Source organism: Giraffa tippelskirchi, chromosome 6 (genome assembly GCF_054371585.1).
Source record: "Giraffa tippelskirchi isolate mGirTip1 chromosome 6, T2T-mGirTip1v1.2.pri, whole genome shotgun sequence".
NCBI classification, from domain to species: Eukaryota; Metazoa; Chordata; class Mammalia; order Artiodactyla; family Giraffidae; genus Giraffa; species Giraffa tippelskirchi.
Window position 1 is genome coordinate 35409343 of NC_137280.1, and position 13354 is coordinate 35422696.

A 13354-nucleotide genomic window follows, 5' to 3' on the forward strand; every position below is an offset into this window, starting at 1 on the left:
GGTGGCCAAAGTATTGGAGCTTCAGCTTCAGCCTCAGTTCTTCCAATGAATATTCAGGATTGATTTCCTTTAGGATTGACTGGTTTGATCTCCTTGCAGTCCAAGGGACTCTCAAGAGTCCTCGCCAGCACCACGGTTCAAAGACATCAGTTCTTTAGTGCTCAGCTTTCTTTCTGGTCCAACTCTCACATCCATACATGACTACTGGAAAGACCATAGCTCTTTTGTTGATTATGAGGGCTGCTCCATTTCTTCTATGGGATTCTTGCCTCCAGTAGAAGATATGATGGTCATCTAAATTAAATTCACCCATTCCCATCCATTTTAGTTCACTGATTCCTAAGATGTGGATGTTTATTTTTGCCGTCTCCTGCTTGACCACATCCAATTTACCTTGATTCATGGCTCCAGTGCAATATTGTTCTTACAGCATGGGATTTTACTTTCACCACCAGACACACCCACAACTGAGTGTCATTTCCACTTCATTCTTTCTGGAACTATTAGTAATTCCCTCCGTTCTTCCCTAGTAGCATATTGGACACCTTCCAACCTGGGGGGGCTCATCTTTTGGTGTCATTTCTTTTTGCCTTTTTATGCTGTTCATGGTGTTCTCGTGGCAAGAATTTCATTGAGTTATGCAAGCCCCTTCGCCACAACAAGGCTGTGATCCATGAAGGGGCTTCCTCTTCTTATGAGGACACAGATCCCAGCCTAGGCCCCACTCCATGGCCTCATCTAAGCCTAATCACCTCCAAACACCATCATACCAGGAGTTAGGGATTCAACATATGAGTTTTGAAGAGACGCAGATTTCAGCCCATAGCATTTTCTGACACTTGTGACTAGGAGGAAGAATGAGAATGCAGAATTTTTTTTTTTTAACCAGTGATTTGGTGACCAAATGTAGAGTATTGAGAGGGCCAGGGATTCCAATAACCATTTCTAGCCTAAGAATGTAACCATAATACCTGTGCTACCTCAGTGAGAGATACCATGGATTTTAAGAAATTGACCAATTCATTTTTTTCAATTAATAAAAAGAAACCATTTATTTTATTTCTAAATATAGAATAAACAGCATTTATCATTACCCCAATTTTGGTATCTTTTAGGAGAAAAATACAGATTGATATTTCTTATTGTTAAAAATAAATTTTAAAAAATACTTAAATAAGATGGACTTGTCAAAAATAGAGTACAATAGGAGACTAATAGAAAAAAAATAGAAGATGAATCATAAGATGAATGTAAACTATCTTGGTGTTTATATAGTTTTATACACGCTCAGATTTCTTTTTTAGTGCTTAAAATATTCGTAACTTAAAAAAATTTCCTACTTGCTTCCAATCTAGGGAGAGTATACTATGTTCCCTTTTTATGAGAAAGATGTGAAAAGGTGGAACATGGCCTTTGTTGTTTTGGGCTGTGCTGGGTCTTCATTGGGGCAGGAGAGAACTTCCCTGTGATGCGCAGGCCTCTCTAGTTGTGGCTTCTCCTGTTGAGGTGCTCGGGCCCTGGAGCATGTCGGCTCAGTAGTTGTGGCACCCGGCTTAGTTGCCTCAAGGCCTGTTGTGATCCTACTTATCCTGACCAAAGACTGAACCGGAATCTCCTGCATGGGAAGGTGGATTCTAAACCACTAATCATCAGGGAAGTCCCCGCGCCTTTAAACAAATATTTATTTATTTTTGGTTGCACTGGGTCTTCGCTGCTGCAGGTGGGCTTTCACTAGTTGCAGAGAGTAGGGGCTACTCTTCATCGCAGTGTACGAGCTTCTGATTGCAGTGGCTTCTCTTGTTGCAGAGCACAGGCTCTAGGGCACACGGGCTTCAGTAGTTGCGACTCTCAGGCTCTCGAGTGTGGGCTCAGTAGTTGTGGCGCATGGGCTTAGTCTGCATGTGGAATCTTCTCAGACCAGGGATCGAACCTGTGTTTACCAGCTTCTTTACTGAGCAAACAGGGAGGTCCTTTTTACTTGTTTATTTAACTGGAGTTTTTTTTTTTTTGTCAGGCAATAACAGACCACCACTGATCTAAGGGAGGGTTACTTTTATTTTCACCTCTTTAATATGAGCTCAGCCACGTTGGTGAAAGGAGAAGGAACGTTACATGATATCACTTTGGCCAAGGCCAGAGTTCTGGCAGAAAGGGTCCGTGAAGAGGCTGGGGAGTGGATCTGGAGACTGAGAAGTCTTGTTTTACAAGCTAACCAGGGTGGCCACCCTGCAGGCCTGGCCTGGGTTAACGAGGAGAACGTGGGAGGACCTGGGCCCTTCACCTGCGGGGACTTCTTCTCTTCTCAGTATACATCAGGGAAACACCATCTTTGCACAAAAGGGAAGGGAAGGGATGGAAAAGCAAGGTGAGAACGACAAGTCAGACTGACATTTCTGTTACACTCAAGCCAGACATTGCTTTAGATAAAGTCGTCTTAGAAATGGAACTTTATTTCTCAACCAGGAAGCTCGGCTCTCAGGCCGCCCCTGTAATCCAGGGTGGAAAAAACGTAGCCCCCAGATGGCCTTTGTGGGAGATTACTGGCCGGTAATCCTTCCTTGTCCTAGAAGATTAAGTCTGCCCTGGTGCAGTTGTGGTCAGCTGAGCGGTTTAAAAAATAATAAGTTGTAAGAAAAATTAATAAATGTGCCAGTGTCTGACGTTTGCCTGAACTGTTTGTATGTGGAGGCAATGCTACAGCACTGGGCCCTCCTTTGTTTACTGAAGAAAGCTCTAGAAAGCTCTGCTTCCTGCCTGGGTTGTTGGCTGTTGGCTGAAATGAACAGCAGGTGGTGATCAGAGCTGTTCCTCTGGTTGCTGGGGAGAAGTCACTTATTAAACAACCTCCTTGTCCTGAGGGTGTGACGGCTGCCCCTGTCCCAGGAAGCCAGGTTCTTGGAACCCAGGGCTGGATCTCTTCCTCGGGCTTGCCTGGCGCAGTGATCCAGGGGAATACGTGCAGAGCGGCGCTCAACCCAGGAAGAGGCGGCGGTGGTAGAACCATGCGTTCTGCATTTGCCTGGAATGGACGGTAGAGAGATGGACTTTTATGAGGACTACGAGTCCCCATTTGATTTTAATACAGGAGTAAACAAAAACTATCTCTACCTGTCTCCCAGTGGAAATACGTCCCCACCAGGATCACCTACTCTTCGGAAGTTTGGTAACTCCTAGTTTTCTAAAGTGACATTTGCTGTGATGAAACCTGTATGAAACTGGGGATTTGCCTGGCTTTATAATTCTTAGTGTGAAAAGGGTGTTGCTGTGTTGCTACCGGTTAGTAAAGCTGCTACGGGATTCCAAGTAGAGAGCTAGATGGCTTGTTAAATGTTTAGAATGTATGTATATGTATTTAAATGTGCATGCGTGCGTGCTAAGTTACTTCAGTTGTGTCCAATTCTTTGAGATCCTGTGGACTGTAGTCCACCATACTCCTCTGTCCTATTTGGATTGACATATGTACTTGGGGCTTCCCTGGTGGCTCAGATGGTTAAAAAAATCAGCCTGCAATGCAGGAGACCTGGGTTCAATCCCTGGGTTGGGACGATCCCCTGGAGGAGGGCATGGCAACCTGTTCCAGTATTCTTGCCTGGAGAATCCCATGGACAGAGGAGCCTGGTGGGGTTACAGTCCCTAGGGCCACAAAGAATCTGACACAACTGAAGTGACTTAGCACAGCACCTCACAGCATAGTTGATTTTATAATGCTGTGTTAGTTTCAGGTATGCAGCAAAGGGATTCAGTTATACATATAGATATATCTGTTCTTTTTCAAATGCCTTTCCCATAAAGGATATCACAGAATATTGAGTAGATTTTAAAAGTGGACCTATTTGTATAGGCATTAGAGGTCTTCTGATCATCTTAAGTTCATCTACCTAATAAATAGCCAAAATGGGGGAATATGGAGCTCTTCACTTCTGGTCACCTATGTAATTTAGGAAGGACCCCCCCAATTTCGTTTTTGTGAAAATGATGCTTAAGCAGCTGAAGCACTGACTAAATTCAAGGTCCTGCTAATGGCGGGCCAGGTTTTGGGCTTGGAATACTGTGAGCAACGTGCAGGAATACCCAGGTGAGAAATTTTTTTTCCTTGAACGATATTCTTAAAAAAAGTTTAAAAATTTTAATTGGAGTATAATTGCTTTACACCATTGTGTTGGTCTCTGCCACACAACAGCGTGAATCAGCCATAGTCACCTCCCTCTTGAACCTCCCTCCCACCCTCACCCCACCCTCTAGGTTGGCTCAAAGCCCGGGACTGAGCTTCCTGCATTATACAGGTGAGAGATTGTAAGAGAAAAACTCACAGCTACTGTGCCTTTGGAAGCAGGCACTCCTTCCCACGTGCCGCTAGAAGATTGTTCTGCAGGCCAGGAGCCACCGTTAGGGCAGAGCTTAAGTTTATGAGCAAATAGCACGAAGCTAGAAGTTGCCTCAGCCGCATCCAGGCCAATCCCCTCATTTTACAGCTAACGGTTGGAGACGGTTAGACGACCTCTGTGACTTGCCAGAGAAGTAAGCAGATTTTCCTAGAAGTTGATGTTTCCCTTGTTAATGAAGACTAGGTCACGTTTCACTCTTCCTAAGCTTAAAAAGTAGGTAATTAAAAAAAAAAATAGTAAAGGCTACAGCGTATTTTAGAGAGCATGCAGCATTCCTGTCACCATTGTTCACAATCTGTGGTCACCTTTGGAGGTGTAGTTTGGTTTTCCAGGAAGGGGAAGAGGTTGACAATAACTGGATTGATCAGGTCTCTGGAAGTTGGGGACTGGCAGGCAGCAGCTGGATGTCTGTTTCGGGAACTGGATTGCCAGGAATCTGTCTTATGCTGCCTTTTCCTGGCCCTGTGGTCCACCATGGACTCTGCAGAAAGTACTACTGTCCCTGTCCCCAAAGGATGACTCCCTCCATCCTCACTGCTCAATCCTACGTGTAGGAAATGCTTCAAGAACAGTACACAGAAGGAAGTTAGAGCTCGGGGACGGAGGGAATCCTAAGTGACACGGGGCCGTGGGAGCCAGGACTGTAGTGACCTGACCTCAGGTAGACCTCGATGATCAGCGTGCAAGACTTCGAAATTCCCAGGATGATTCTGCCGCTTGTTGGAAGTCTCTCTCTTTTTGAATCTCTGTTTCACCTCCTTTCCTTTTCCCAGCTGTAGTAATTGCCACCCTTTGGTTGTTTTCTGTTAAAACAGAAGCAGTGGGTAGGGTTGAGTGTGTCTCTATTTTGAACAATTATGTCCCTAATTCCTAGTTGGAATTTGTAGGAGTTTGGGCTCATGGGATTAGACACAAAATGATTTTTAAAAAGCAAGCGAACAACAAAAGCTGGAAACAAACTCATGTATCCAGTTGTGCTCACTTTTATTGGTTTGTGTGAATTTTTAAAAAGGATTGAGGGGAGGGAGAACATTAAACCAAACAGAAACCGCCATAAGCAGTCACCTGGTAAGAACGTGATGATTCTAAAATAAGCAAATCAAAGCTGGGATCTACAACAGGAATCTCCAGTCTTTGTGCTTGTGACTCCTCGGGGCACAAGAAGCCTGCAAATCTCTTTGAATATCAAGTGGGAGGCGTAGATGGAATGAATACTGCCTTCTGTGTGTTTGCAACCTTTGTATTTTTAGATAGGAGCTCTTAGGATGGGTACATTCTGTGCTGTGTGTGCTTAGTCACTCAGTCATGTCCAGCTCTTTGCTACCCCATGGACTGTAGCCCGCCAGGTTCCTCTGTCCATGGGGTTTCTCCAAGCAAGAATCCTGGAGTGGGTTTCCATGCCCTCCATTTAAAAGCTCACGTGGCTATTGGCCACTCTGAATTTTCCCAATCAGCAGTGTGCAAAAAGAGCTGATGTTAAAAGGAATCGTACTCAGAAAAGGCTGGGGACATTGATCTGAAAAGCATAGTCTTTGATATTTATACAAAATGCCATCATGGGGCGAATGAAAAGGTAAAGAGATTAATCTCTGGGCAGAATGTTCCTCAAGCAGTCTGAGTGAAGGACAGGATGAGGGCCAGTGGCTGAAACAAAAAGAATTCTTTTATCAGAGATGTTAAAACTCTCTTGGTACAACCAGCCCACATTCAGAAATGCCTTATACTTCTTGATCCGCAACCCTCATAGACATAAATGTCAATAGCTAAAGCAGGATTCTGTGAAACAGAGCTTACCTTTACTATGTGATGTACTCTGATATTTTATATTATTCCTGTTTCTTCTAAATATGCTCATTTGGTACTGCTAAAAGGATTTCACAGCCTATAGTTTGAAAAATACTGATTTCAGTATCTGGAATACAAGCTCCATTAGGGTTGTCTGTCTTTCATTCACTGCTTTTCCCTTAGCACCTAGAACAGCACTCGACAGCTGTGGCTCTACAAATATTTGTTGGTTGAATGAATGAGTGAATGAATGAATGAAATGGAACTGGCAAAGACTAAATCACGCTGTAGATCATCTTACAGATGTGAACATGGAGGCCAAGACTGGTGTTGTGAAGTCCCCAAATCACAAAGCTTAGCCCAAGTCAGGACTCAACATCACCCCTCAGTTCTCAAGCCAGTGGTTTTGTGTGTGTGTGTGCGTGTGTGTGTGCGTGTGTGTGTGTATGTGTGTGTGCTTTGTTTGTTTTTTGATTACATGAAATCTGTACCTGCCCAGTAACGGATATCATAGAGCAGGTTAATCATTCAAGGCGGAACATTTCCTTTGATCAAGGGTCTTACTGTGGGGTAGTTTGTTGGGAATTCCCTGGCGGTCCAGCTGTTATAACTCTGTGCTCTCACTCCTGAGGCGCCCCGGCTTCAATCCCTGGCCACAGAACTAAAACTCCCACAACCCATGCAGGGTGGACTTAAAAAAAAGATTACCATGGGTAATTTGTTGATTCCTCATATGCCGCTTGGACGTGAACTTTCCATGTTGCCGTACAGTCGGCACAGTTGTCTTGTTCCTGTTGTCCTTGGTTGAGTTTTCTTTTCCAGTCTGTGAACACTTACAAGGATAACTTCCAGTGTTATTTATGTACATTCATTCTTCCTCTTAAGGATTTTCTCATGTACAGAAAGATAAAGCAAGCCCTGGCTTATATATATATATATATATATTTTAAAAAACTTTTGGTTATTTCTAGTGATTTCAGGAAATAGGAGCCATTTAAAACTCTGACATCTTAGTTTTATGCTGTCATATTTGAAACTCTAAAAACACTGAAGAAAATCAAATTGAAATTCTTTAGCTCAGAATCCTTTTCATTCTGCTTCATTCCCCTTTTTGATTTAGACTCTGAGTCATTCTCTCTTCTTTTTAGGAAAGGGGTTATCACTTCTTGAAAGCTTTTCAGGATTGTCCAGGTCTTAAATAGTAAATATGCAGGTTTACAGAAAAAAAAATCCTAGTAGAACTGAAGAATGGTAGAACTTTCTTGTTCCCCCAGAGGAAATTTAAAGACTTCCCCTCTGGGGGTCCCCAAATTCCTCCATGGCTGATTTTCTGCCACCCTTTTTGTAGAGTGACCCAGTTTTGCTAGTTTTACTTGATTGGTGTCAAGGGAGCCGATGACTTGAAATAATTGGCTAAAGATTCTATCTTTTTTTTAAAGATGATTCAAAAATCAGTTTAAGAATATCTGGAGGAACACATGAAACATTTGAAAATACTAATGTCTTCTTTTGCCATCTTTTGTTTCTCCTCTACTCATCTATCAAGTGAAGTTTGGGGATAGTGACCTTTCTTTGGACAGGAGCTTGACCGCTATGTGGGGCCCCACTTGCAGAGTTGAGTCCCGGAATGGGTGGCCTGTCTGACTCAAGAGCTGTCTTCCCGCTTTTGTGTCAGCGCTGTCTGCCTCCCCTCCTTTCTGCAGGAATTTCCTCCTTGATGACCCTGCCACTGCCCAATTCACCTCCTGGGTTCCTGGGTCCCGCCGCCCCTCAGTGGAATGACTCTGGTTTTCTCTGCTTTCTTATTCCTTGTTGCCTTGATGACGATTATTCTCATTTTTCTCTCCAGAGGTTTTACTGTTTTTACCATGAGCAAATATGAGAAAATAACAGCCTTAAGGAGTATCAGTTATATGACCCATGCTCCCTAATCTCTCTCTTCTGAAGATAATCAGAGTCAAATAGCAGGTTTCAGAGGCTCCATTGCCTGAAGTCAGTGGGGGCATTTTTGGCCTCCACCCTTCCAGGGGGTATATCTGACCACGTCTAGAGAAGATTTCAAAATGCTTTTGGTTGTGACCACTGGGTGCAGGGTGAGGGGGGTTGCTGCAGACATGGAGTGGGCATGTGCACAAGACGTCCCATGGGATGCAGATAGAACCACCCCCCCCCAAGAACCTTACTGCTCAAAATGTCCATCATGTAGCAGTTGGAAAGCCTTGCCTTAAGTGGATCTTTTGCTTTTAGGATCTCTTAAGGAGAACCACTTTGAAGTGGGGACCTCCAAGTATTCCCTCACTATTCTGGATTTTGTTACATCTGGAAACAAAATAAGGCATAGAAAGTTAGAGCCTCAAGTGCAGACTTTAAAAAAAATTTTTTTTTAATTTATTTTTGGCTGTGCTGGGTCTTGGTTAATGTGCGTCTTTTCTCTAGTTGTGGTGAGCAGGGTCTACTCTCTAGTTGCGATGGGTGAGCTTCCCACTGCAGTGACTTCTGTTGTTGTGGAGCATGGGCTCTTGGGTGCGTGGGCTTCAGTAGTTGTGGCCTGTGGACTCAGTAGTTTCAGCTCCCGGGCTCTAGAGTGTGGGTTCAATAGTTGTGGCGCATGAGCTTAGTTGCTCCTCGGCATGTGGGATCATCCCAGATCAGGAATCGAACCTGTCTCCTGCATTTCCTGCACTGGCAGTGGATACTTTACCACTGAGATACCAGGGAAGCCCTCAAGCGCAGACTTTTAAGGGGAAATATTTTTATCTTGTCATCTTTGTGGGTATGACCACTAAAGATATTTTGAACTATGTGGTTTTTCTTTTATTTTTTTTGTATCTTTAGGTTAAAAAAAGGGGAACTCATATTTCTTCTTGTATGTGCTTAAAGAAAATCCCAGAGACTGATGTTTCTTATTCCTACTCTTGTCTTAAAGCTGGCGTTGCCTCTTTAAGACTGTGTAAAGTGAAAGCAAAGTTGCTCAGTCGTGTTCAACTCTTTGCAACCCCATGGACTGTACACTACGAGGTTCCTCCACCCATGGGATTCTCCAGGCAAGAATACTGGAGTGGGTTGCCGTTTCCTTCTCCATAGAAGGAGACTGTGTAAGAGAGGTGTATATACAGTTTTACTTTCCAGAGAAGCGTCTGTGGCTTGATTATGCTCTTAAAAATTCTCTTGGGTAGAGAATGTTAACATTCAGCCTTCAATAGCAGGTATCTTAGACTCCTCTTACTTCTGGCAACTTCTCCCCTCCTGACTGACTGTTCTTGGGGATAGCTGATGTTATATTCCTGCTCTGTTATCGTCGGCACCCCACGTATTTGACCACTGTGTATTTGCTGTGTACACACCTATGTCACATGAAGGTAGGAGCCCTGCTCTGAATGGTAACAATCTTCGGACAGAGTTGTATTTCTACAGAAAGTGACATTTTGTGTCTGTTTTAAATAAGAAAACCTTTTTAGGTGAGAACAGTGAAGTGGGAATGAAATATATAAAATAATAAGAGAGGCGAGGTAGACTGTGATGGGAAATGGGGTTCTTATCTGTCCCTTTGACTTCACGAGGTTGTTGTTGTCCTTGCTTAGTCACTGAGTCGAGTCCAACTCTCTTTGACCCCAGGGACTGTAGCCCGCCAGGCTTCTCTGTCCATGAGATTTCCCAGGCCTGATTACTGGAGTGGGCTGCCATTTCCTGACTCTAGAGGGTGCTTTCCTGCAATTCATTTATTCAGATAGTGTTGTTGAGCATCTCCAGGCACTCCGCACCACATTCTGTGTGGGGCTGAAGCTGCGGGATCAGAGCACAGTGCTTGGATCAAAAACTGCCCAGCCAGCTCTTTCCGAAGTACAGTAGACAATACACAGAGGGCGTTATGCCCAGAGTGGGCCCAGGCCACCGGGGCCAGAGAATTTCTCCAGCAGCAGCAGCGTTTTCCTAGTCCTTTACTGAAATGAGTGGGACTTGAAATAAGGAGAGGGTTTCAGCAAGAGAAACTAACATATGCAGAGACATAAAAAAAAGGAGAGCATGATCCTAAAAGAGATGGTGAAGGTGGTCTTATGACATTGTGAGTGTAATTAATGCCACTGACATTTGTGCTTAAAAAATGGTTGTGAGGAGAGGGGAAGGGATAGTTAAGAACTTTGGGAAGGTCATGTACACACTGCTATATTTAAAATGGATAACCAACAAAAACCTGTTGTATAGCACAGGGAACTCCGCTCAGTGTTATGTGGCAGCCTGGATGGGAGGAGGGTTTGGGGAAGAATGGATCCATGTATATGTATGGCTGAGTCCCTTCACTGTTCACCTGAAATTATCACAATGTTGTTAATCGGCTGTACCCCAATACAAAATGTTTTTGTTGTTTAAAAAATTAAATTATTAACAGATGGTTAAGATGGTAAGTGGCATGTTATATATTTTACCATAATAAAAAAATTGGGAAAAATAATATGGGAGGCCGTTTACTTTTTCTTAGCCTTTGCGTTAATACATTCCTTTAAAAAAAAAAATCAGTAAAACATGATTCCCTAGAGAAACTGCAGTTTGGAAAATGCAGTGAGAGCCCCGAGTTGGGGAGAGGCAATAAGGACAGGAGCAGGAGATGGAGTAGGTGGGCTCCAGATTGTCAAGAGCAGTGAGCTCTCCTAGGGAGTGGGCAGCCATACAGGGATTGAAGGCAAGGAGTGCCCTAGTCTGAGTCACATCTTTGACAGGGCACTCTGGTGGCAGGATAGTGAATGGAGTGGAGGAGACAGAGACCAACACAGAGCTTTGGGACAAGAATCTAAGCAAAGCATGGTGAGAGCCTGAGTCGGGTGGGATCAGAGATGGGGCGTGAAGTGGGCTGGTAGAGAGGGAGGCGGAGCCACATCTCAGAGAGGAGGAAAAAAACCTAGGGAGGGCGAGGGAGCAGGGAGGGGTCGGGACCAGAGACTTCAGAGTGAGGTTCGGTCTGCGCAACTTGGAGCTGTCGAATGAGATCCTGATGGAGAACTGTCCTTAGTTGAAAGGGGAGGCGGGGGTTGGAGAGCGATGGGAGGTGAGGAAGTGAGCCCTGTGGGGTCAAGCTTCGTGGAACAGAAGAGCAGAGGAAATAGCCAGGTTGACTGGTAGGACCTGGGAAAGTGGGTCACAGCAGGGATTCATCGAACATTGGGTATGTGCCCACCTTTTATTTCATGACCCTTTAAAACATTCTTATAAAAACCCAGAGAGCTAGATGGTATCATTGCCTTTTTATTTTTTAAATAGGTAATGGGCTTGGGGTTCAGTTTCCTGGAGCTCAGTTCTTTGGGGCTACCATGACAAAGTGCTCCAGACTGAATGGCTTAAAATGACATAAATGTATTACCTCTATGGTTTTGGAGGCTGGAAGTCCAAAATCAAGGCGTCGGCGGGACCATGCTCCCTCTGACACCTGCAGGGAAATCTTTCCTTGCCTATTCCTAGCTTCCCGCTGGTAACCCCTGTCTTTTTTTCTTTTTTTACAATTTATTTATTTATTTTTGGCTGTGCTGCGTCTCGTTGTTGCTTGGGCTTTTCTTTAGTAGCAGTGAGTGGGTGGCTACTCTAGTTGCGGTGCGCGAGCTTCTCATTGCGGTGGCTTCTCTCCTTGTGGAGCAGGGACTCTAGGGCATGCAGGCTTCAGTAGTTGTGGCAGGTGGGCTCAGTAGTTGGGACTCCCAGGCTCTAGTGCACAGGCTCCGTAGTTGTGGTGCACAGGCTTAGTTGCTCGGCAGCATGTGGGATCTTCCTGGACCAGAGATCTACGTAGATCCTGGACCTATGCCTCCTGCGTTGGCAGGTAGATTCTTTATCACTGAGCCACCAGGGAAGCCCCCTGGCTTGCTTTGGCTGGCGCTGCATCCCTCCAGTCTCTGCCTTGCAGCATCACACTGGGTGCTCCCTCTGTCTCTATGTGCTTTGGATCTTTACACAATGTTCTCGCTGAGTCACTGATCCAAAACTTCCTTTTACTTGTAGTTCAGTTCAGTCCAGTCACTCAGTCCTGTCCAACTCTTTGCAACCCCATGAACCGCAGCACACCAGGCCTCCCTGTCCATCACCAACTCCTGGAGTTTACCCAAACCCATGTCCATTGAGTCATGATGCCGCCCTCAATCTTTTTCTGCATCAGGGTCTTCTCAAATGAGTCAGCTCTTCGCATCAGATGGCCAAAGTATTGGAGTTTCAGCTTCAACATCAGTCCCACCAATGTAGGGACACCAGTTATTGAGTTAGAGCCCATTCCACCCTCCAGTCCAATATGATGTCATCTTGATTACATCTGCAAAGACCCTGTTGCCAAATAAAAACACATGTTTATGGGCCCTGGGAGTTGGAAATAGAATGTATCTTTTTTGGGGGGAGATGCAAGTCAACCTACAATGTTATCTGATTTAAAAAATCTCTGCCCTGTATTCCCTATCTTTACACAATAAAGTGTTTGAATTTAAATGATCCAAAATTCCTTTCAGATTTAAAATTGTGTGAAGATGATTGTAAAAGTTTTAAGTGATAATCATAGAAAGCCTTGAAAGGAAACAGTTGACCTTAACTGGAAAAAAATAGTCAAAGATGAAGAATTGGAGGGAAGAGAGAACTGCTTAAATGAGGGGTTCCACTCTGGGGTGGCCTGGGCTGCACCCACCACGCTGAGCAGAGAGGTACCCACCAAGCTCTCAGTCCTGGCTTAGCTTTAATGGTAGGTTCTACATTTCTATTTAAAAAACTAGTTTCTTCCCTGGTTGAAATTTGGGGAAATATGTGGCAAATGGATGGCTATGCATGGGGCATAGGGAGGGGAGGAGAGAAAAGAGAAACTTAGTTTGAACAAAACTTTAACGAATAAGTCAGTTCAAATGAAGTATTTACAAACATTTGCTTTGTTCTGGGTGCTGTGAGTCCTGAGGTGTAAAGATAAGGGTATGACATTAGGACCTTGTTTTCTAGGTTTGCACATTTAGAGGCAGGTGATAAACAATGATACCACAAGGACCACTTAGCCAGTTGGTTGTACAGTGATCTCCGGTAAAAAGACGTAAAATGTAGAAGAAAACATTGTGTCTTGGGACTTAAGGGCGCGCTCCTCCTGGTTCGTCTCCATTGTTCTCTTGGCCGTGGATCTCCCAACAGTTCGCCTGTGCGTGGAGTCCAGGCTCTTCTCCCCCGATGAAATTCTT

General features: G+C 44.4%; 1 protein-coding gene across 8 annotated transcripts in view; it reads left to right on the forward strand.

The window, feature by feature from the left end:
* TPD52 (tumor protein D52) overlaps positions 1-13354 on the forward strand; it is a 120257-nt gene that overhangs the window by 69730 nt on the left and 37173 nt on the right. For 4 of the 8 annotated variants that reach the window (XM_081503332.1, XM_081503334.1, XM_081503333.1 and 1 more), the window contains exon 1: positions 2003-3163. The exons of the other annotated variants lie outside the window; for them this stretch is intronic. In XM_081503332.1, the coding sequence (XP_081359458.1) occupies positions 3025-3163 (139 nt within the window). In that variant the 5' untranslated portion in view covers positions 2003-3024. Of the gene's footprint in view, positions 1-2002; positions 3164-13354 lie in introns of those variants that run through there. 8 annotated transcript variants of the gene reach the window in all.